Below are 25,907 nucleotides of genomic sequence, written 5' to 3' on the forward strand. Positions count from 1 at the left end.
TGGCGCAACTTTTTTTTTGCTTTTTTTAGCAAAGTTTGGAATTTTTTTTCACTACTTAGATAAAAAATAACCTAGTCATGTTAGGTGTCTATGAACTCATAATGACCTGGAGAATCATAATATCAGGTCAGTTTTAGCATTTAGTGAACCTAGCAAAAAAGCCAAACAAAAAACCAATGTGGGATTGCACTTTTTTTGCAATTTCACCGCACTTGGAATTTTTTTCCCGTTTTCTAGTACACGACATGCTAAAACCAATGATGTCGTTCAAAAGTACAACTCATCCCGCAAAAAATAAGCCCTCACATGGCCAAATTGACGGAAAAATAAAAAAGTTATGGCTCTGGGAAGGAGGGGAGCGAAAAACGAACACGGAAAAACGAAAAATCCCCCGGTCATGAAGGGGTTAATGTCCCGTATGTGGGACTATAATAGCCGCATATCAATAAGGTATGCAAAGGTCCCAGGTCCAGCCAAAAAGATAGTACAAGGCAGATGAAGAAATGCCACCAAACGGGCAATGTGTAAAGAGGCAGGGATAAATATGGGGAAAGACCCCACGCGTATCGCTGTTACAGGGATGGCTTCGTCAGGGGAAGAGACTCTGGCTGGACCTAGGACCTTTGCATACCTTATTGATATGCGGCTATTATAGTCCCACATACGGGACATTAAGCACATCTGCATACATTTGTATGGATTCTTAGCTGTTCACCGCTGCTTCATATATAAGTGTTCCATCAGACTTGCTGGCATACAGGTACCGGTTGTACTTTTTTTTTTTTTTTGGGGGGGGGGGGCTAATTAGCCTTTGTGGACATAGCTTTTTGCTCATTTGGGCTTTTACGGGCATCGTTCATACTCCTTATATTGGAGGTTTGTGAGTATTCAAGAGGCTATATATATATATATATATATATATATATATATATATATATATATATATATATATATATATGGCATATTTGCGCCATATCTGGTATCTTAATTATTATACTGATTTATTATTATGATTCAGTGTTAGATGTGATATATTTACCTCCATATTGTTCATATGCGTGCTCTTTTTTTCAGCTATTGCTATTTATAGGGATTATTATGGGGATTTTTGTACTTCATTGGTTTTAGATGTTTTTATTGGTTTGTCAATAAAAGTTTACCTGCTTATATGTTCAAGTATATATTGTGGTGTGCAGTTCTTTTTTTACTCTTGATCTAGTATGTCACCACTCTTCTGCACCCCTTGATACTTAATGGTTGTTATTGGTAGTGCGCTGGTGTTTTCAATTTTGTAGTATCAGACGTGGTATCCCCCACTCGTCTCGGGGGGATTTTGCAAAAATAACAGCCTCTAGTCGCTTTCTGTAGCTTTTAATGAGTTCCAGGATCCTGGATGAAGGTATTTTTGACCATTCCTCTTTACAAAACAATTCAAGTTCAGTTAAGTTTGATGGTCGCCGAGCATGGACAGCCCTCTTCAAATGATCCCACAGATGTTCAATGATATTCAGGTCTGGGGACTGGGATGGCCATTCCAGAACAGTGTAATTGTTCCTCAGCATGAATGCCTGAGTAGATTTGGAGCGGTGTTTTGGATCATTGTCTTGCTGAAAGATCCATCCCCTGCGTAACTTCAACTTTGTGACTGATTCATGAACATTATTGTCAAGAATCTGCTGATACTGAGAGGAAGGAATCCATGCGTCCCTCAACTTTAACAAGATTCCCAGTGCCGGCATTGGCCACACAGCCAAAGCATGATGGAACCTCCACCAAATTTTACTGTGGGTAGCAAGTGTTTTTCTTGGAATGCTGTGTTTTTTGGCCGCCATGCATAACACCTTTTTGTATGACCAAACAACTCAATCTTGGTTTCATCAGTCCACAGGAGCTTCTTCCAAAAAGAAATTGGCTTCTCCAAATGTGCTTTTGCATACCTCAGCCGACTCTGTTAGTGGCGTGCTTGCAGAAGTGGCTTCTTTCGCATCACTCTCCCATACGGCTTCTCCTTGTGCAAAGTGCGTTGTATAGTTGACCGATGCACAGTGACACCATCTGCAGCAAGTTGATGCTGCAGCTCTCTGGAGGTGGTCTGAGGATTGTCCTTGACTGATCTCACCATTGTTCATCTCTGCCTTTCTGCTGTTTTTCTTGGCCTGCCACTTCTGGCCTTAACAAGAACTGTACCTGTGTTCTTCCATTTCCTTACTATGTTCCTCACAGTGGAAATTGACAGGTTAAATCTCTGAGACAGCTTTTTGTATCCTTCCCCTGAACAACTATGTTGAATAATCTTTGTTTTCAGATCATTAGACAGTTGTTTTGAGGAGCCCATGATGCCACTCTTCAGAGGAGATTCAAACAGGAGAACAAATTGCAAGTGGCCACTTTAAGTAGCTTTTCTCATGATTGCATAAACCTGGCTATGAAGATCAAAACTTATTGAGGTTAGAAAACCAAAAAAAGTGCTTTAGTAAGTCAGTAAAAAGTAGGTAGGAGTATTTAAAACAAGAAAATGAGAATGGTGCCCATACTTATGCACCTGTCAAATTTTGTTTGAATGCAGATTGCACATTTTCTGTTAGTACAATAAACCTCATTTCAAGGCAGAAACATTACTGTGTCCAACAGTTATTACATATATGAAACTGAAATAGCTGTTGCAAAAAAAACTATTTTTATAAAACATTAAGCTTAAGATTAATAGGGGTGCCCAAACTTTTTCATGTAACTGTATATCACCTCCATAACAGTATTCAGGAATCCAGGCAGTAGAACTCTGTAAGGTTTACTAGTCGGGTGTGCACAGAAAGAACTGGACTCCAACAGATTTGTCTCAAGTATTGTTTTTTTTTAAAAAACATTTCAAGTCATAAATAAAATGCTAAATCTTGCTCCTGCGCCTAGTACACTACTCATGTTTTTGTTTTCTCCCAGGGGGCACCACTATTTCACATTGCCATCATCGCTACACCTTTGGAGGTATTTTCTCTGACATGTATGACTGATGAAGGGTTCTGAGCAGGAATGTTCTTTATACATACAGTATACAGGTACATGAAGTGTTTTATTTGAATTTGGAAAAATAAAAAACACTTGAAGCAAATCTAGAACTGTCACAGTTATTTCATTGTTGACCTTTCCCCTGAGGAAGCCACTTTATTAGTGGCAATACGCGTGGGGACTTTGTCTACGCTGCCCTGCTTTTGCCTTCTCCTGTGTCTTTATTTAGGCTGGGTTCACATTACGTTAGTGGCAGTCCGCTAACGGGATCCGTTACATAGCGCCACTAACGCAGTGTAACGGATCCGTTAGCGCACCCATTGATCGCAATGTATCTAACGCATTGCTAACGTATGCCATTTTTGGCATGCGTTAGTGTTGTCCCGTTATTTTCTGACGGACCTCGAACGCTGCTTGCAGCGTTTTTTGGTCTGTTCTCGCTAGCGCAGATCGGGCATCTGCGCTAGCGGGATCGCTAAATGCAATCCCTTTTTGGACATTGCGTTAGCGCATTCCGTTAGCGTCTGCGCTAAACGGATTGCACTAACGTAATGTGAACCTAGCCTTACCCGATATCTAACGGTCACCATCAATTTCTCTTTAGGATTCAGGTTATACACCTGCAGAATTTATATAATATCTAAACTAACCCTTCTTGGCCACTAATATAGTAGTGCCTTGTATTTTTTTCTTGATCTGTATTAGTTTGGTTTTCCTTATTAGGAGAAATTACATATATTACTATTGTGCTGATACATCTGAGCTGTTTTTTTCAATTCTTGCATATTATAAATCCTCAACGCAACCTCTTATGCTGATAGATTATTGTTGGTATAACTTTATTAAATTATTACTTTGAATTTATTTATTATATTGTTATTACTAACTTTGGTACATTTAACGTTTTAGTGAATTTGCTTAAAAATGTAGGCAGTGTTCCCTTATTCCAGGGGCCACTAATTGGTACTAATAAATTGTGACTCTTTAAAGTTTTTTTTTTTGTTTTGGGATGTTTAATAAATGTTTTTTATTGGTGATTGTTGCCGTTAGAATACTGCTTTTTCTTTATGTTAGCATACTTTTTGCTCTTTCTTCAATAGTATAAGCCCATCGGTAATTACAGGAACCATTCCCCCAAAAATAGCACAAGCCCCTTACAAATGTCAACTATATTAGGCTGCCGTCACACTAGCAGTATTTGGTCAGTATTTTCCATCAGTATTTGTAAGCCAAAACCAGGTGTGAGTGATAAATACAGGAGTGGTGCATATGTTTCTATTATCCTTTTCCTCTGATTGTTCCACTCCTGGTTTTGGCTTACAAATACTGATGTAAAATACTGACCGAATACTGCTAGTGTGACGGCAGCCTTACCATCATGAATGCCCCCATCAGTATTAAGCACGTTAGTGACAGCCATAATATTATCCAATTTATAGCTGACACACTACTCCACAGCAGTACTACCTACACTGATGACCCCATCCTATGAGTACAGTGCTCCCAATGTCAAACTGGGGTACCAAGGGCCCACCAGTAACCAACTCCAGGGCCCAACTTTTCAACTGCATGCAAATGTGACATTATCCTCAATCACAAATGTATATAACAATGAACTGGGTAGATTATTAATGCTGCCTTTGTCTGTACATAGTGATTCGAGTATATTGTACCAAGTACTGCTCATATAAGAGGGGCCCACCAGAGGATTCTCCTGCTCTCTTGTGAGCCAGTCGAAGCCTGCTCTCAATGACAACCCTGTCACAAATCAACTTGACCACTCCAAGCTCACACTTGGTCTGTCACATGTAGGCTGCGACAAAGCAGTTAATTTACTTCCTGAAATCTATGATCCATGAAGGGAACCAAGAAGAAGAATCTCGCTGTTCAGTAAATTATCTCTTTTCTCTGTAACCCTCTCCTTAGATAAGGACTAGTGTTGGATGGATGTAACAGCTGTTCAGGGGCATTAAGAAGCTCCTTCTTTAGTTTTAGAGCCAGCTGTGCCCTAGCTAGCCACCTCTTCTGTTCACCCCTTCTCACAGCCATAAACGCAGAGGGTCAGTCTCCTTTATGTTGCTTGTGTGTGGACCTAGCCTTAGCCGATGTGCATAGTAGGACTGAGTTCACAATCATGGACGTAATAAGCTAGCTATCAATGTCCAACCCTTCATTCTAGTCCAATAAGGGATATAATTAAAGACATTGATATTATCTCATTAAATTTTCCCAACCTTCCTCCAGAAGGGCACAGAACGGGCCCCTGCTTCTTTTTGGGTTTTTTCGCCTTCAGGTTGTTGCACGTCAGATTCTAAAGGTTTTGTGTCGGGTGTGAGAACCTGTTCTGGGGAAGACTTCTCCGAGTTTATGGACACAGACACAACAGGCTGCTCTACCACAACCTATAACAGAGATTAGTCATTAGATGGGGATGTTATATAGGAGGTCACAAGTTATGAGATATCCCAACTCTAATAGGCTAAGACTACAAATAGGTAACTAAATTAGGGAAATCTATTAACAGTGCCATAGGATGCACAAATTAACAAGTGGGCTCAAAATGTGGCATAAGAGAAAAATGGTGCATGTGGCAAACAATAACTAACTAACTCTAAGATAGCTATACATATAAATACTATTACAGTAATCAGAAATCGTCATCGTAGGATAGTAGTAAATACTTAGTCAATTAGCTTCTTACTACCCCATTACTGGATAAATTGTGTACTTATCATACAGGGTTGACTTACATTGTCTTGAATTTTACGAGGTTGGGGATCTCCTTTAAAAGACTAGAGACAAATATTAATACATTAATTGAAGAGTTAGAATGTTAGATGACAGACAACTTAAGAAATTGGACTGATTGGTAGTAACACAGGAAGATTGATAGAATATATGTATTATTCTAATATTCACCCTCAAGAGATAAAAGACAAGGGTCTTCATCTTACAGAAAAAAAAGTTCCTTCCCAATTCTGAATATGACAGATCAGATGAACCACCGATCTCGAGTAATCTAGTGCAAGCGACCTCTAATATTAGGTCATCTAGGCCTCTGTTAACATCTTTCATCAAATCAGCCATCACAGCTTTCTGAAGCAGTTGGTTCTCAGTGTCACTATCCTTACAGAAAATAAATCCTTCTAGACTAGTGATAAAACAGTCCTTCTCATAAATAAAGTGGCTGCCTCCTTATTATATTCAGAAGCTTTTAACATTAATCAAAGCTTAGTTTTTCTAATCCTAAAATTGTTAGCTGTCTAGTCACCACTAGAGGCAGCTAAGGAGCTTACTGTATACAGTGTTATTACTGCGTTCAATAAACAGTCTGCAGTAACCTCTTGAGCTCCCTCTAGAGGTGGCTGTAGACGGAATTGTAGAGTTCTGTATCAAAAAATGTAGTCTCAGATCACTATATAAATAAATTATAAAATGATCAGCAGAAATTTTTGGACACATTAAATTATATATATAAAAAATAGTGTGAACATTTCTTTGAAATAAAGAACGATGTAGCCATTAGCATTGTGTCTGCAAAGAAGTTCTTGCCTAGGTAGGCAAGGCTGAAAAGACAGTATAGGTTGCCCTAGTTGGGCAGAGTATGCAAACCCAAGCTTTGGGTGGAAGATGAAGCCAGCATATAACCCATGTAGAAAGCAGTAGATTTTTTTCCAACCTTTCTCCAGAAAGGAACTGAGCGTGAAGGTGGCTCCACCACGGGTTTCTCATTCTCCTGTGGTTGGATGTTGGTGTCAGGTAGTTTAATATCCTGGACTGAGATCTGCTCTGGGGTTGTGTTTGCCGACACGGTTAGTGCTGGCTGCTCCTCCAAACCCTACAACATGGATGTATTGTTAGTAATGGTTAAATGGGTGTTTTCGCCTTAGAATATGCCATAAATATCTGATAGCATACAGGAGATGTAAGCTGGAGCTGCATCTAACAACTAGGGTCCCCCAATCCCTATCATATCGGGTGAAGTGGCCACCTGTCACTGCACGAAAACAAGCAAATGAGGTGTCCGCTGCAATATGTGGCTTTCTTCATTTACTTGTGCAACACTTATAATAACAGCCAAGCAAGTGGGACCCATGTTATTAACATAGGTGTGAGTCCCAAAGGTGCACATAAATATTTGACTTTGGAACAGCCCTTTAACAGTCGAAGGGTGTCATATACCTCCATAATGATATCATCCTGCATATTTCCATTGGGTGTATATACAGCTCTGGCAAAAATTAAGAGACCACTGCAAAATGTTCAGTTTGTCTGATTTTTCTCTTTATAGGTATATTTTTGAGTAAAATGTAAATTGTTCTTTTAGTCTTTAAACTTCTGACAACATGTCTCCGAATTTCCAAGCAATACATTTTTTACTTTTTTTTTTTTTCTGAAAAGGAGAATTGGTCAAAATAAAAAAAAACAATGCTTTCAGACCTCAAATAATGCAAAGAAAACAAGTTCAGAATTATTCAGAAACGACAATACTAATGTTTTAACTCAGGAAGAGTTTAGAAATCAATATTTTGTGGAATAACCATGATTTTTAATCACAGCTTTCATGCGTCTTGGCATGCTTTCCACCAGTCTTTCACACTGCTTCTGGCGCAAAAATGTAAGCAGTTCTTCTTGGTTTGATGGCTTGTGACTATCCATCATCCTTCTTGATTACTTTCCAGAGGTTTTCAATGGGTTTCAGGTCAGGAGATTGGGCTGCCCATGACAGGGTTTTGATGTGGTGGTCTCTTAATTTTTGCCAGAGCTGTACTATGTTGTATCATTTATCTGATATAAATCCTAGAAACTGATCTCACAAACTGTTATATTAGAAAATCTGAATAAATTGAATAACAAAATATCTTTCTTCACTTTAAAGGAAACCTGTCACCTTGAGAAATGCTATTTACCTGCCGATATAGTAGAACAGTCGCTCTCACAGTATAATGATTGGTGACTGTAACCACTCCCTGCACCGCCCCAATGACTGGAAGCAGCACTGTCCCAATGACTGGGAGCAAGCAGCTGCAGAGAGAATAAAACATAATTTCCTCCCTTTAGCTGAGCTACACAGGGTTTAAAAACTATTTACTTGCAGATTACCACTATAGGTGCAGGTAAACAGCATTTCTTGGTGTGACAGGTTTCAATACTTTTTTCTGAAAGGGAACCTGTCACTTCAGAAAATGCTATTTACTTGCAGTTGTAGGGTTAATCTACATGAAAATAATGTTACAATGCTGCCCAACCATCTTACTGAAAGTGAGGCTACAGGGGGAAAATGAACGTTTTTCCTCCAGGGAAGTGCCAGCTTTCAGTCATATGGGGCGTAGCATAGAGCAATTACAGTCATTGCTCACTGCACCACTCACTATACTGTGAGCGGCAGCTGTAAGGACACGCCCAGCACGTTTACAGCTCATTTTACAAGGAAGTGCTGCAGAGCTGACTCTCTATTAAAGTGTCGGGGCGTGCTTACAACCGCAGCTCATAGTATAATGCACAGTGACTGCTCTGTACACACCTTCATGACTAAAAGTGGCTCCTGGGAAGAAAGAGATTCATGTTCTCCTGTTAGCTGCAGTACTGTGACCAGAAAGCATTGTGACACTATTTATCGACAGACTATCCCTACATCTGACGATAAATAGTGCTTTCCAAGGTAACAGATTGTCTTTAAATTCTCTTCCAACTCTATAAATATATCTTCTACCAGGATATCTATTTTTGTATTGCTATAAATCTTTGTACTTTCTCATAGGAAATTAAACAAAAAATAAATAAGAAGAAATATTAATTCTAGCTATACAATTTGGGGAATATATGAGCATTTTGACAATACATTGTACACACACACACACACATACATATATATATATATATATATATATATATATATATATGTGTGTGTGTATAGGAAGTTGTATGAAATTATCCAATTTTTATAATTGAATTTTATCAATGGACTTGGTGATAATTATTGATGAGTTCGCCTGTGATGGCTTATTGTTACCCTGTATAATACAGTGAACTTACATTCTCCTGGATTTTATTGGTTTGTGGTTCTCCCTTAAAAGACTAAAAAAAAGTTATATGTTAGATAATTTGTTAATGGATTTTTATCATCTATAAAGTTAAAGTATAAAAAGAACATTTTGGATCAGTCCGAATATCCCTTGTTTCATCGGATATATTGTGGTATTGCAGCTGAGAGAAAGGTAACAATCACACAGTGGTGTACATGGAGGTGAAGAACCACCCTCCCAAAATTATCCAGTTTCTAATAAAAGTATCAAAACATTGAGTTTGTGACAATTGTTAAAGGAGTTATTTCAACTTCTTAAAGGGAGTCTGTCTGCACAAACCAAACTGTTTCTATGGTCATGTTGCACTTTGAAAAATATCATCCACACCGCTTTACTTATGGAATCTGTTTCTCCCTGACTGAAAAAAACACACTGGTTTAGTTCATATGCAAATGAAACTTAAGTGCTCTGGTCATCATGATCAGAGCACTTCCCGAATCTTTGCCTCTCTTGCTCTGTCCTTCGCCCATCACCACCTTCTTTTGCTTGCCTGAGAGCTAACTGACTGTGTAGTCAGCCCAATGAGCTGTCCATCAAGCAGAGGACGGTAGGACATTGCAGGGAGTAGAGCCAGAGAGGCAGAGACTTGTGAAGTGCTCTAATCATACCCAGAGCACTTAAGCTTCACTTGCACATGATTTAAACCAGCGTTTTTTCAGTCAGTGAGAAAGGGGTGTATAGCATTATTTTTCAGGGAGTAACATACCCAAATAAAAAAGTGTGGGGATTAGGGTGAATAGCAATGATAGATTACCTTAAAATGGGTATGATTGCAAACTGCTTGTAAAAATGAGCAACTTAACCATTCATTAAAAAATGTCCTGTTCTAAAGAATAAAGGAATTTTCAATTTAATTGTTCACAACTTAGCAATCGTCCACCCCTGCAGTCCGTCAGTGGTGGCTGGTCTCCTAAGCAAGGAGCGCAGTGCTTATAAGCTCTTTGCTATACAGCTGTAGTCCAGGGGTGGGCAATTCATTTTTCCAAGGGGCCACATAACGGACTATGACTGTTGTTGAGGGCCAAACATAATTCTTCTCATTATTATTGTTTTATTTTAATATTGATCAGAATTAAATCTGGTGACTCGCTGCTATTGTTAATACATGTTATCATGGGGTTTATTGTAACTTTTATTCTTTAGCTGCAGCAGCGAATCAATACCATGAAATGTACTTCTTTTTATACAGTAGTAAATCATATGCTCCTGTTATGCAGTCTTTGTCCATGATCAACAGGTCTCAACACAATATGATGTCCCGAACAAAGCCCCCTCACGCTTGGTGAGGTGAAAGTGAGACGGTGGGCGGAGGACGACTGCGTGGTGCAGGATGCCTCTGCATAAAGCCCTCTAGCAATCCTGGTCCGTGGGCCACATCGGAACAGCCAAAAGGCCACACTTTGTCCACATCTCCTCTAGACCAAGCTGTCAATCATCAGGAACAGACTACCACCAAGCAAGCAGGAAGACAGGAGGCTGGAGAGTAGTGCGCTCCTGAAGAGTGAAGACTAAACAACCACTTTCATGTTACATGGGCTCGTTCCCAATTATCAGCTTGAGTGCACAAGCTACCACTCAGCCGGTGTTGGATCGCTAATGCAGGCCATCAAATCATCTTCTTCAACAACACACTGATCCTTGTAATTAGGGAAAGGTTCGCAACCAATAAGCACACTGTATGGGACAGAAAGATTGAATTAACGATCGTTATTACATAGTTCTAACGATTCTGACCCCAAGTAGTGTGTCTTGGCCATTGTGAACAGGCCCCAGGAATGAGCATTGATCGTCTTGTATATAATCGAATGGCAGTCATTTATGGGGAGAAATCTGATCACCTAAATGGACCTTTACTGTTAAGTTTGTCATGGACAACATGTTATTATTTTGTAAAATCAGAAAACTGTTACATTACAAGTAAACACACACACAAAATCTATGTGCAGGACCCCACTAGATGTGAATCATTTGCTGCGTCGTCACCACGGACTATCATCTGTGAAGTATGAGCACGATTGTTGAAGATCTGTATAGGAAAAACTTATTGGTTACCTATATTTTGTCTGCAACCAAAACCTGCTCTGTTGGCAGTGAAAACGCTGCAGTGAAAATACCCATTTTGTGGCATTTTTTTTGCGGCATTTTTCACCCTTTTTGCAGCTTTTTTGGGTGCAGATTACAAGTGTGCTTTGTCTATAATACATGTTTAATAAAGTTCGTTTTATTCACTGAAATAGCTGCAAAAATTTTTGGGGGGTTTTTATTCACTTTTTCATTGCTTTCTATGGGTGAAAAGACGCTGCATAGGCGCTGAAAGAATTCAAATGATGTAGAGTAAAAAATGCTACAGGTCTCAAATTCAGGAATAAAACAAGCATGTGCATGAGATTTATGATTTCTTTTGCTGATGCCATAAAAAGTGGCTTTTACTTTGCATAATAAACACTGCCTCTCTTCTACCCACTGATGTGTGTACACCCGGGCAGTTTATCTCATACAGGCTAGGTTCCCATTGCGTTAATGGGAACGCGCTAACGGACAGCGTTGCACGGCGAAATTAACGCCATGCAACGCGTCCGTTAGCGCGCCCATTCACGGCAATGGGAACGCGCAGCACTAGCGCGTGCCATGTTCGGCACGCGCTAGCGACACACCGGTGTTTTGTGGCGCGCCGCGGACGCTGCTTGCAGCGTCCGAAGCGCGCCCGCGGTCCGTTCCCCACTCTCGCAGATCGGGGATCTGCGAGAGCGGGGACGTTACCGCGACCCCGGAACGCGGCCACGGTAAAAACATTGCGTTAGCGCAATCTGTTAGCGTTAACGCTAAACGGATTGCACTAACGCAATGTGACCCTAGGACTAGTGACCGGTGTGAGCAGAGGTCATGGATTACACTAGGAATACAGTATAAATTGCAGAAGACCATAGAAATCTGATGAGTGCTATCTGTGGCTTTGACAGACAGCAGTCGTACCCATGTTATTCTGTGGGGCTGTGCACATGTCAAAATTTTTTCTCGAATCAGGGGAAAAATTGCAGCATGCATGATTTGCCTCCGAGAATCAGATTACATTTGCCCATTCAAGATAATGGGTCTGTGAAAAAAAATTGGTCTGATTTTCCCAGACTGACCGCATGGAGAAGATGGAGAAACTTTTTCTTTCCTCTCCACCTCCAATAAAATCTGGGTTGTTTTTGCAAGAAGTGTCACATGTGATCAGTCCATGGAGCAGCACACAGAGATCCCTTAACACATACAATACAAGGATTGTTCTATTGTTCTGACCCACAGCCCAGTCACCCCATGACCACACAGGTGATTATTATTCCACTGCTCTTCAAAAAGCACAAGTGGACATGTCAGCACGGAACATAGATTTTTTTTATTATGGCAGACTAATAAAACTTTTTAGTCTTGGTCATCTACTATATATGCCTATGCAGCATCAATAGTAAAAAACATCTAATGTTAAAAATAATAATAATAAAAAAAAAATAATTACCGGTATATACTCACCTTCCGGCGCCTTTCCTGCTGCTCCTCGCGACGCTCCGGGCCATGCATTGCGGTCTCGTGAGATGATCATGTAGCGGTCTCGCGAGACCGCTACGTCATCATCTCACGAGACCGCAATGCATTCTTGGGATTGGAGAGTCGCGAGGAGCATCGCTAAACGCCTCGCCTGGATCCAGGGGCCGACGGAAGGTGAGCATATAACTATTTTTTATTTTAATTATTTTTTTTAACAGGGATATGGTGCCCACATTGCTATATACTACGTGGGCTGTGTTATATACTATGTGGGCTGTGCTTTATACTACATAGCTGTGAAATATACATGGCTGGGCAATATACTAGGTGGCTGTGCTATATACACTACGTGGCTGTGTTATATACTATGTGGGCTGCGTTATATACTACGTGGGCTGTCTTATATACTACATGGGCTGTGCTATATACTGCATGGGCTGTGTTATACACTGCGTGAGAGGGGCTAGTTACTACGTGGGCTGTTATACACTACGTGGGCTGTGTTATACACTGTGTGGGCTGTGCAATATACTACATGGGCTGTGTTATACACTGCGTGGGCTGTGCTATATACTGTGTGGGCTGTGCTATATACTACGTGGGCTGTGCTATATACTACGTGGGCTGTGCTATATACTACGTGGGCAGTGCTATATACTACATGGCTGTGCTATATGCTATGTGGCTGTGCTATATGCTACATGGGTTGTGCTATATGCTATGTGGGCTGTGTTATATACTACTTGGCCTGTGTTATATACTATGTGGCCTGTGCTATATACTACGTGGCTGTGTTATATACTACGTGGGCTATGTTATACACTTTGTGGCCTGTGCTATATACTACGTGGCCTGTGCTATTTGCTACGTGGCCTGTGCTATATGTTACGTGGCCTGTGCTATATGCTACGTGGCTGTGCTATATGCTACGTGGCTGTGCTATATGCTACGTGGGCTGTGCTATATGCTACGTGGGCTGTGTTATATGCTACTTGGCTGTGGTATATTTCTCTGCTGTATCTGTGCATCATGAATCGTGGTATGTGTTAAAGAGGGGGGCCCACTGAGACTCTTTCGCCCGGGGCCCTCAAAAACCCTGAGCCAGCCCTGGCTTCACTGATTGGTCATGCCCAGCTGCAAACAATCAGCGACAGGCGCAGTCCGGCCGCAAATTGGCGCGGAATGTGAACCACGCTTCGCTAATTGGTCGTGCCCAGCTGGCCGAATCCTGTGTATAAATTGCATTAGTCTGAAAACTTCATAAATAAACTACATACATATTCTACAGTAGAATACCCGATGCGTTAGAAACGGGCCACCATCTAGTTACTTACATAATTATTTTCAGTAAATGTCTCTACATGTACAGTCACGGCCAAAAGTTTTGAGACTGATGTAAGGATGGTGGACTGTGCTGTTGCTTTCCTACCCCTGAAGACACCAATCGCATTGTGTTGCATGGTAATGTGTACTAGGTCATGCGTCTTTGAATATATCGTGTAATGTGAATTGTGTAGTAGAGAGATGAGCAAAATTAGGATTATTTAGTCTAGAAAGAAGATGACTGAGGAGTGATCTAATAACCATGTATAAGTATATAAGGGGACAATACAAATATATCTCCATGGATCTGTTTATACCAAGGAAGGTGACGGTCACAAGGGGGCATTCTCTGCTTCTGGAGGAGAGAAGGTTTTTCCACCAACATAGAAGTGGATTCTTTACTGTTAGGGCAGTGAGAATCTGGAATTCTTTGCCTGAGGAGGTGGTGATGGCGAACTCAGTCGAGGGGTTCAAGAGGGGCCTGGATGTTTTCCTGGAGTGTAACCATATTGTATCTTACAGTTATTAGGTTCTTGAGAAGGACGTAGATCTGGGGATTTATTCTGACTAAATATAGGCTGAACTGGATGGACAAATGTCTTTTTTCCATGCTAACTATGTTACTATGTTACTATGACGAGACAGAGTGGCCTTCCAAAGATGGGTCCTTGGATAGGCTGCCGAATCAGGAACCCCAGAGCTTGTAACACAGAAGGTAGCAGATCTAAGCAGGATTGAGAATGAAGGACTTGTGGGGTCCCAAGTGCAAGGGTTCCAGGGTGCCAGTAGTGGAAGAAATAGGACACGGAACCGAAAAGCAAGTAAGGAAATTTGCTGATCAGGACTGTAGCGTTAAAGCTGGGTTGTGATGGAATAGAATGAAACAATGTGCCTCACTAGCTCTGAAGTAAACTACAGAGGATGGATATTGAAAGTGGAAAATACTTTGTACTGTGAAGGAAACATCCATGAGACTTTGTACCCACTATCCCTTGTATATTACCTTTACAAAGTTACCATTCAGTAAAGAGTTTGTGTTGGAACCAAAGTCTCTCTCCTTGAACTGTAAAACATGGTCCTCCTGGCCAGCCCACATCACTGGCTACATGCAGCCTGCATGGGCGTATGGTCCTTATAGCACAAGTCCACAATACCCAGTCAGGACCCACACTCATGACCCACACTTTCATGTTGCATGTCAGGGCATAAATAGGGACATTACACTGACACAAATTTTGGTATTCACAAAGTTTTCTCCTCAAGTGCTTATAGATGGGAAAATAATTTTAGAAGTACAAGGATTGGACAGCAGAGGCCTGGGGTAAAAATATTTTCTCAGACTTTTTGAGATGTCTGAAAAAAATGATTGTTCGGAGAAAAAAGTGGGTACTACCATGAGTCCTATGTCATGTCAACAGTAAAGAATCCTAAGACCATTCGTGTGTGTGGGCTTTTCATCCATGGAGGGGGCTCACTCATAATTTTGCCTAAGAGAACAGCCATGGATAAAGAATGGGATCTAAACATCCTCCAAGATCAACTTCTCCCAAACATCCAGGAGAAATTTGACGATGAACAATGCTTTTTTCCAGCAAATGCAGATTGAGATCATGTCACAAGGCAAAAGTGATAGCTAAGTGGTTCGGTGAACAAAACATTAAACTTTTTGGTTTATGGCCAGGAAATTTAGAAGTTCTCAATTCCATCAAAAATCGTCAAAAAGCGGGGGACAAATAAATACACAAATTGTGATACACTCCAATCGCGGATAAGGCAACAATGGGCTGTCATCAGTCAGGATTTGGCCCAGATGCTGAAATGTAGCTGCCAGGGCGAGGGGTAGAAGTCTTGAAAAATAAGGGTCAACACTATAAATGTTATGACTTTGCATAAACTTGATGAATTTGTCAATACAAAAATCCTTATGAAATGTTGAATTGTACTACAATAACTAGAGAAAAATCTGGCTAAAAGATATAAAAGCACTGAAGCAGCAAGCAATGGGAGAGCTAAATTCAGTGGTTGAATATTCTTCAGTATGACTATTTTTTTTATACCAGAAATGTGCACAGAGTAGTTATCCCTTTTCTTCCCCTACTCCTCTGTTACCAAGTTATGGTGCACTTAGATGTGGCAATTTTAGGCCATTAATGCAACATAACAAGTGCTTGTTTAAAGACCCAACCACCTGACAAACAAGCTGTCACAGGTTTTCCGACAGAGAGGAGCCAGAACACCACAGTGTCTGATTTCTCCTACTTCTGCACTGATTAGAAGCATTTTACCTTCATATTAAACAATGTCAATTTCTTATAGCAGTACAGGGGTTAATCTGCTCAGTTGAGAGCTCCTGGAAGCTTTCCTGCATTAAGACTCTCAGCTGTGCACTGTTAGCCACTCCCATCTCCTATATAATATTGGCCCTGGCTAGTACTTATTGTCCTCTAGCTTATACTGTATGGCTGGAGGTTTGTTGTGAATTCTGTTGTCGGGCTCCCTCCTGTGGTCATGAATGGTACTTCGGCTGGTTCTGTCCATGGACTTCCTCTGGTGGGTGTTTCTGAGTTTCCTTCCACAGGTGACGAGGTTGGTTCGTTAGCTGGCTGCTCTATTTAACTCCACTTAGATCTTTGCTCCATGCCACCTGTCAATGTTCCAGTATTGGTCTAGTTCACTCCTGGATCGTTCTTGTGACCTGTCTTCCCAGCAGAAGCTAAGTTCCTGCTTGTATTTTCTTTGGTTTGCTATTTTTCTGTCCAGCTTGCTATTTTTATTGTTGTCTTGCTTGCTGGAAGCTCTGGTGCACAGAGGGAGCGCCTACGCACCGTGAGTCACTGCGGAGGGTCTTTTTGCGCCCTCTGCGTGGTCTTTTTGTAGGTTTTTGTGCTGACCGCAAAGCAACCTTTCCTATCCTCAGTCTGTTCAGTAAGTCGGGCCTCACTTTGCTAAATCTATTTCATCTCTGTGTTTGTATTTTCATCTTTACTCACAGTCATTATATGTGGGGGCTGCCTTTTCCTTTGGGGAATTTCTCTGAGGCAAGGTAGGCTTTATTTTTCTATCTTCAGGGCTAGCTAGTTCCTTAGGCTGTGCCGAGTTGCATAGGGAGCATTAGGAGCAATCCACGGCTATTTCTAGTGTGTGTGATAGGATTAGGGATTGCGGTCAGCAGAGTTCCCACGTCCCAGAGCTCGTCCTTTGTTATCAGTAACTATCAGGTCATTTCGTGTGCTCTTAACCACCAGGTCCATTATTGTCCTGACCACCAGGTCATAACAGTACAGGTGGCCCAAAGTACTACTGCATCTCAATAGAGGGATAAGAGAAGTTCTGAGACCATTTTTTTTTCTTTGCAGCGTGTTTTGTTTCTCTTTTCCCCTTTACCTCTGGGTGGTTCAGGACACAGGTGTAAACATGGACATTCAAGGTCTGTCCTCTTGGATGGATAATCTCACTACAAGGGTACAAAACATTCAAGATTTTGTGGTTCAGAATCCGATGTCAGAGCCTAGGATTCCAATTCCTGATTTGTTTTTTGGTGATAGATCTAGGTTCTTGAATTTCAAAAATAATTGTAAATTGTTTCTTGCCTTGAAACCTCGCTCCTCAGGTGACCCTGTTCAACAAGTAAAGATCATTATTTCTTTGTTACGTGGTGACCCTCAAGACTGGGCATTTTCCCTTGCGCCAGGAGATCCGGCATTGCGTGATGTTGATGAGTTTTTCCTGGAGCTTGGATTGCTTTATGACGAACCTAATTCAGTGGATCAGGCAGAGAAAATCTTGCTGGCTCTGTGTCAGGGTCAGGATGAAGCGGAGATATATTGTCAGAAGTTTAGAAAGTGGTCTGTGCTCACTAAGTGGAATGAATGTGCCCTGGCAGCAATCTTCAGAAAGGGTCTCTCTGAAGCCCTTAAGGATGTCATGGTGGGATTTCCCATGCCTGCTGGTCTGAATGAGTCTATGTCTTTGGCCATTCAGATCAATCGACGCTTGCGTGAGCGTAAAGCTGTGCACCATTTGGCAGTACTATCTGAGCATGGGCCTGAGCCTATGCAATGTGATAGGACTTTGACCAGAGCTGAACGGCAAGAACACAGATGTCGGAATGGGCTATGTTTTTACTGTGGTGATTCCACTCATGCTATCTCCGATTGTCCTAAGCGCACTAAGCGGTTCGCTAGGTCTGCCACCATTGGTACGGTACAGTCTAAATTTCTATTGTCCGTTACTCTGATTTGCTCTTTGTCATCCTATTCTGTTATGGCATTTGTGGATTCAGGCGCTGCCCTGAATTTGATGGACTTGGAGTATGCTAGGCGCTGTGGTTTTTTCTTGGAGCCCTTGCAGTATCCTATTCCATTGAGAGGAATTGATGCTACGCCTTTGGCCAAGAATAAGCCTCAGTACTGGACCCAATTGACCATGTGCATGGCTCCTGCACATCAGGAGGATATCCGCTTTCTGGTGTTGCATAATCTGCATGATGTGGTCGTTTTGGGGTTGCCATGGCTACAGGTTCATAATCCAGTATTGGACTGGAAATCTATGTCTGTGTCCAGCTGGGGTTGCCAGGGGGTACATGGTGATGTTCCATTTTTGTCTATTTCGTCTTCCACTCCTTCTGAGGTTCCAGAGTTTTTGTTGGATTATCGGGATGTATTTGATGAGCCCAAAGCCAGTGCCCTACCTCCTCATAGGGATTGCGATTGTACTATTAATTTGATTCCTGGTAGTAAGTTTCCTAAGGGCCGATTGTTCAATTTATCTGTGCCAGAACACGCCGCTATGCGGAGTTATATAAAGGAATCCTTGGAGAAAGGCCATATTCGCCCGTCGTCATCACCGTTAGGAGCAGGGTTCTTTTTTGTGGCCAAGAAGGATGGTTCTTTGAGACCTTGTATTGATTACCGCCTTCTTAATAAAATTACAGTCAAATTTCAGTATCCTTTGCCGTTGCTGTCTGATTTGTTTGCTCGTATTAAAGGGGCTAGTTGGTTCACCAAGATAGATCTTCGAGGTGCGTATAATCTTGTGCGTATTAAACAAGGCGATGATTGGAAAACAGCATTTAATACGCCCGAGGGCCATTTTGAGTACCTGGTTATGCCATTCGGGCTTTCCAATGCTCCATCAGTATTTCAGTCCTTTATGCATGACATCTTCCGAGAGTACCTGGATAAATTCCTGATTGTGTATTTGGATGATATTTTGGTCTTTTCGGATGATTGGGAGTCTCATGTGAAGCAGGTCAGAATGGTGTTCCAGGTCCTTCGTGCGAATTCCTTGTTTGTGAAGGGGTCAAAGTGTCTCTTTGGAGTTCAGAAGGTTTCATTTTTGGGGTTCATTTTTTCCCCTTCAACTATCGAGATGGACCCTGTTAAAGTCCAGGCCATTCACGATTGGACTCAGCCGACATCTGTGAAGAGCCTGCAAAAGTTCCTGGGCTTTGCTAATTTTTATCGGCGCTTCATCGCTAATTTTTCTAGTGTTGCTAAACCGTTGACTGATTTGACCAAGAAGGGTGCTGATGTGGTCAATTGGTCTTCTGCAGCTGTAGAGGTTTTTCAGGAGTTGAAGTGTCGTTTTTCTTCTGCCCCTGTGTTGTGCCAGCCAGATGTTTCGCTCCCGTTTCAGGTTGAGGTTGATGCTTCTGAGATTGGAGCAGGGGCTGTTTTGTCGCAAAGAAGTTCTGATGGCTCGGTGATGAAGCCATGTGCTTTCTTTTCTAGAAAGTTTTCGCCTGCTGAGCGTAATTATGATGTTGGTAATCGATAGTTGTTGGCCATGAAGTGGGCATTCGAGGAGTGGCGTCAGTGGCTTGAAGGAGCCAAGCATCGCGTGGTGGACTTGACAGATCACAAGAATTTGACTTATCTTGAGTCTGCCAAACGGTTGAATCCGAGACAGGCTTGATGGTCGTTATTTTTCTCCCGTTTTGATTTTGTGGTTTCGTACCTTCCGGGCTCTAAGAATGTGAAGGCTGATGCCCTGTCAAGGAGTTTTGTGCCTGACTCTCCGGGTGTTCCTGAGCCGGCGGGTATTCTCAAAGAGGGGGTAATTTTGTCTGCCATCTCCCCTGATTTGCGGCGGGTGCTGCAAAAATTTCAGGCTGATAGACCTGACCGTTGCCCAGCGGAGAAACTGTTTGTCCCTGATAGATGGACTAGTAGAGTTATCTCTGAGATTCATTGTTCAGTGTTGGCTGGGCATCCTGGAATCTTTGGTACCAGAGATTTGGTGGCTAGATCCTTTTGGTGGCCGTCTTTGTCACGGGATGTGCGTTCTTTTGTGCAGTCCTGTGGGACTTGTGCTCGGGCTAAGCCCTGCTGTTCTCGTGCCAGTGGGTTGCTTTTGCCCTTGCCAGTCCCGAAGAGGCCCTGGACGCATATTTCTATGGATTTTATTTCGGATCTCCCCGTCTCTCAAAAGATGTCGGTCATTTGGGTGGTTTGTGATCGCTTTTCTAAGATGGTCCATTTGGTACCTTTGTCTAAATTGCCTTCCTCCTCTGATTTGGTGCCATTATTTTTCCAGCATGTGGTTCGTTTACATGGTATCCCGGAGAACATCGTTTCGGACAGAGGCTCCCAGTTTGTTTCGAGGTTTTGGCGATCCTTTTGTGCTAGGATGGGCATTGATTTGTCTTTTTCCTCGGCTTTCCATCCTCAGACAAATGGCCAAACCGAACGAACTAATCAAACTTTGGAAACATATTTGAGATGCTTTGTTTCTGCTGATCAGGATGATTGGGTGTCCTTTTTGCCGTTGGCTGAGTTCGCCCTTAATAATCGGGCCAGCTCGGCTACTTTGGTTTCGCCGTTTTTCTGCAATTCTGGTTTCCATCCTCGTTTCTCTTCAGGGCAGGTTGAGTCTTCGGACTGTCCTGGTGTAGATACTGTGGTGGATAGGTTGCAGCAGATTTGGACTCATGTGGTGGACAATTTGACATTGTCCCAGGAGAAGTCTCAACGTTTCGCTAACCGCCGGCGCTGTGTGGGTCCCCGACTTCGTGTTGGGGATTTGGTTTGGTTGTCGTCTCGTTATGTTCCTATGAAGGTTTCCTCTCCTAAGTTTAAGCCTTGTTTCATTGGTCCGTATAAGATTTCTGAGGTTATCAATCCTGTGTCATTTCGTTTGGCCCTTCCTGCTTCTTTTGCCATCCATAATGTGTTCCATAGGTCGTTATTGCGGAGATACGTGGCGCCTGTGGTTCCATCCGTTGATCCTCCTGCCCCGGTGTTGGTTGAGGGGGAGTTGGAGTATGTGGTGGAGAAGATTTTAGATTCTCGTATTTCGAGACGGAAACTCCAGTACCTGGTCAAGTGGAAGGGTTATGGTCAGGAAGATAATTCCTGGGTTTTTGCCTCTGATGTTCATGCTGCCGATCTGGTTCGTGCCTTTCATTTGGCTCATCCTGGTCGGCCTGGGGGCTCTGGTGAGGGTTCGGTGACCCCTCCTCAAGGGGGGGTACTGTTGTGAATTCTGTTGTCGGGCTCCCTCCTGTGGTAATGAATGGTACTTCGGCTAGTTCTGTCCATGGACTTCCTCTGGTGGGTGTTTCTGAGTTTCCTTCCACAGGTGACGAGGTTGATTCGTTAGCTGGCTGCTCTATTTAACTCCACTTAGACCTTTGCTCCATGCCACCTGTCAATGTTCCAGTATTGGTCTAGTTCACTCCTGGATCGTTCTTGTGACCTGTCTTCCCAGCAGAAGCTGAGTTCCTGCTTGCTTTTCTTTGGTTTGCTATTTTTCTGTCCAGCTTGCTATTTTTATTGTTGTCTTGCTTGCTGGAAGCTCTGGGACGCAGAGGGAGCGCCTCCGCACCGTGAGTCGGTGCGGAGGGTCTTTTTGCGCCCTCTGCGTGGTCTTTTTGTAGGTTTTTGTGCTGACCGCAAAGTAACCTTTCCTATCCTCAGTCTGTTCAGTAAGTCGGGCCTCACTTTGCTAAATCTATTTCATCTCTGTGTTTGTATTTTCATCTTTACTCACAGTCATTATATGTGGGGGGCTGCCTTTTCCTTTGGGGAATTTCTCTGAGGCAAGGTAGGCTTTATTTTTCTATCTTCAGGGCTAGCTAGTTCCTTAGGCTGTGCCGAGTTGCATAGGGAGCGTTAGGAGCAATCCACGGCTATTTCTAGTGTGTGTGATAGGATTAGGGATTGCGGTCAGCAGAGTTCCCACGTCCCAGAGCTCGTCCTTTATTATCAGTAACTATCAGGTCATTTCGTGTGCTCTTAACCACCAGGTCCATTATTGTCCTGACCACCAGGTCATAACAGAGGTTGTTGGTGCTTGTTGTTGGAGAAGGCGTAAGATGGATCTATCTGTGACTGTTGCTAGGTTTTGAGTGTGCGATAATTCCCTTTCTTTTTCTACTTTGGTTTAACCCCATCTTCCACTACCCGGTGTTTACCTCTGTTGTTTATGTGTGTGTATATTTGTATGATTGGTATTTTCCTTTGTCCGTGTTCGTTTTACCTTGCTAGTCCAGTTGGTGTATTACGGTACACTACTAATCCCCTCTTCCCTGGGACTGAGGGTGGATTCAGTAACTATGGCAAGGTATGTGGCCCTGGCATCTTCACCATCAAAACCAGGGAACAGGGTGAGCTAGGGTCCCCCTAGCATTAGAGACAGGGAAGGAACCACTGGTCCTGGGTCACTCGACAATAGAGTCATGACAAAAGCATTTTACTCATTCGTCAAATGATCGCTGGCATGTTTTGTTGGTATTGGCAGGAATGAGCATTTTTATGAACACTCTTTACCAATTATCTGCCCATCTGCATCATTAGTTTCTATTGTGGCATTTTGTAGCAGTTGATGTGAAAAAAAAAATCTGATATCTGTGCTGTGTCAACGAAGTCCTTTATTGAACCATGGTAAGTCTGTGGACAAAGTTCGTGGGACAAACAGGTGCAGGAGGGATGCGGGGAAGGACGACGGCCGTTTCGCGTCGACGACACTTCTACAGGTCCATGTGAGTAATCAGATGATATCATTTTCTTTATAAGGGCTAATGACTGCACATGATTCAACAACACATTTGTAAAAAACACATTGTTTAAAAACACATATAAGTGCGTGATGAAAAGCATGTAAGTGCATAATAAAAAACATATAAAATGTCTTGAATTCTCTTATTTACGGACTGACTAATCACATAGCAAGAATTGCAACAACATAATCTTATATTACTTAAAGAACAATGGAAAGAGAAAGCTACCAGCTAACCTTAAAGGACCTAGTGCAATGGATTTAATTGCCCTCCTCACTTCTTTTCTCAAACAGTAGACTTAAAGTCTCTTATAGGAAAACTAGATAGTGGCCCGATTCTAACGCATCGGGTATTCTAGAACAGAGGTCCCCAACTCCAGTCCTCAAGGCCCACCAACAGGTCATGTTTTCAGGATTTCCTTTGCATTGCACAGGTGATGCAATTATTACCTGGGCAAGACTAAGGAAATCCTGAAAACATGACATGTTGGTGGGCCTTGAGGACTGGAGTTGGGGACCCCTTTTCTAGAATATGTATGTATGTAGTTTATTTATGAAGTTTTCAGAATAATGCAATTTATACACTGGATTCAGCTGGCCGGCCGCATCCAATTAGCGAAGCGTGGTTCAAATTCCGCGCCAATTGGCGGGCAGACTGTGGCTGTCGCTGATTGTTCGCTGCCTGCCGTGACCAATCAGTGAAGCTAGGGCCGGCTCCAGGTTTTTGAGGGCCCCGGGCGAAAGAGTCTCAGTGGGCCCTCCTCTTTAACACATACCACGATTCATGATGTACAGATACAGCAGAGAAATATACCACAGCCAAGTAGCATATAACACAGCCCATGTAGCATATAGCACAGCCCATGTAGCATATAGCACAGCCACGTAGCATATAGCACAGGCCACGTAGCATATAGCACAGGCCACGTAGCATACAGATACAGCAGAGAAATATAGGACAGCCAAGTAGCGTATAACACAGCCCACGTAGTATATAACACAGCCACGTAGTATATAGCAGAGCCACGTAGTATATAGCAGAGCCACGTAGTATATAGCAGAGCCATGTAGTATATAGCACAGTCATGTAGTATATAGCAGAGCCACGTAGTATATAACACAGCCACGTAGTATATTGCCCAGCCACATAGTATATAGCACAGCCCATGTAGTAAATAGCACAGCCCATGTAGTATATTGCCCAGCCACGTAGTATATAGCACAGCCACATAGTATATAGCACAGCCAGGTAGTATATAACACAGCCCATGTAGTATATAGCAGAGCCACGTAGTATATAGCACAGCCCACGCAGTATATAGCCCAGCGACATAGTATATTGCCCAGCCACGTAGTATATTGCTCAGCCATGTAGTATATTGCTCAGCCACGTAGTATATTGCACAGCCACATAGTATATTGCCCAGCCACGTAGTATAATGCCCAGCCACGTAGTATAATGCCCAGTCATGTAGTATATTGCCCAGCGACGTAGTATATTGCCGAGCCACGTAGTATATTGCCCAGCCACGTAGTATATTGCCCAGCCACGTAGTATAATGCCCAGCCACGTAGTATAATGCCCAGCCATGTCGTATATTGCCCAGCCACATAGTATATTGCCCAGCCAAGTAGTATATTGCTCAGCCACGTAGTATATTGCCCAGCCACGTAGTATATTGCCCAGCCACATAGTATATTGCCCAGCCACGTAGTATAATGCCCAGCCAAGTAGTATAATGCCCAGTCATGTAGTATATTGCCCAGCCACATAGTATATTGCCCAGCCAAGTAGTATATTGCTCAGCCACGTAGTATATTGCCCAGCCACATAGTATATTGCCCAGCCACGTAGTATAATGCCCAGCCACGTAGTATAATGCCCAGCCATGTAGTATATTGCCCAGCGACGTAGTACATTGCCCAGCCACATAGTATATTGCCCAGCCAAGTAGTATATTGCTCAGCCACGTAGTATATTGCCCAGCCACGTAGTGTATAGCACAGATATGTAGTATATAATACAGCCCACGCAGTATCTAACACAGCCCACTTAGTATCTAACACAGCCCACTTAGTATATAGCAATGTGGGCACCATATCTCTGTTTAAAAAAGAATTAAAATAAAAAATAGTTATATACTCACCTTCCGTCGGCCCCCAGATCCAGCCGAGGCGTTTACTGATGCTCCTTGCGACGCTCTGGTCCCAAGAGGGCATTGAGGTCTCGCAAGATGACGACGTAGCGGTCTCGCGAGACCGCCACGTCATCATCTCGCGAGACCGCAATGCATGGACCGGTCACCGGAGCATCACGAGGAGTGGGAAAGACCTGGGCTGGATCCGGAAGGTGAGTACCGTATATAATGATTTTTCATTTTTTTAAATTATTTTTAACATTAGATCTCACACCAATGTTGCGCCGGCTGGGCGCGACCAATCAGTGAAGTGGGATTTAAATCCCACGCCAATGTCGCTGATTGCTCGTGCCCAGCCGGCGGGACCAATCAGCGAAGTGGGATTTAAATCCCGCGCCATTGTCACTGATTGGTCGTGCCGGCATCCCACGGCAATGTTGCTGATTGCTCGCGCCCAGCCGGCGTGACCAATCAGCGAAGCAGGATTTAAATCCCGCGGCAATGTCGCTGATTGGTCGCACCGGCTGGTCACAACCAATCAGCGAAGCGTTGGGACCGGAGCATCGCGAGCTGCAGAAAAAGCATCAAAATTAAAAAGTTTGTCACATAGGGTTAATAGCAGCGTTAACAGACTGCGTTACACCGCATTATGCTGCGGTGTAACGCAGTTGGTTTATCGGACTGCTACAACGCTATGTGGGCGGCAGGCGCTGACTGAGGGTGTAGTATAGAGGGGGCACTGACTGCAGGGGAGTAGGGAGAGGCCGGACTGTGCCCGTCGCTCCCAAGAGTGCATTGTGGTCTCGCGAGACCGCTACATCATCAT

General features: G+C 42.8%; 1 protein-coding gene across 22 annotated transcripts in view; it reads right to left on the bottom strand.

The window, feature by feature from the left end:
- The window catches only part of BCAS1 (brain enriched myelin associated protein 1), a 197,315-nt gene that overhangs the window by 16,410 nt on the left and 154,998 nt on the right, over positions 1–25,907 (bottom strand). For 21 of the 22 annotated variants that reach the window (XM_069750917.1, XM_069750908.1, XM_069750906.1 and 18 more), the window contains 4 exons: positions 9,040–9,081; positions 6,683–6,841; positions 5,754–5,795; positions 5,238–5,405 (listed from right to left, as the gene is read on the bottom strand). In XM_069750917.1, coding sequence (XP_069607018.1) covers positions 5,238–5,405; positions 5,754–5,795; positions 6,683–6,841; positions 9,040–9,081 — 411 coding nt within the window. The remainder of the gene's footprint in view (positions 1–5,237; positions 5,406–5,753; positions 5,796–6,682; positions 6,842–9,039; positions 9,082–25,907) is intronic. The other variant, XM_069750921.1, reaches the window with a different exon arrangement.

This window comes from Ranitomeya imitator, chromosome 2 (genome assembly GCF_032444005.1).
Source record: "Ranitomeya imitator isolate aRanImi1 chromosome 2, aRanImi1.pri, whole genome shotgun sequence".
Lineage (NCBI taxonomy): Eukaryota > Metazoa > Chordata > Amphibia > Anura > Dendrobatidae > Ranitomeya > Ranitomeya imitator.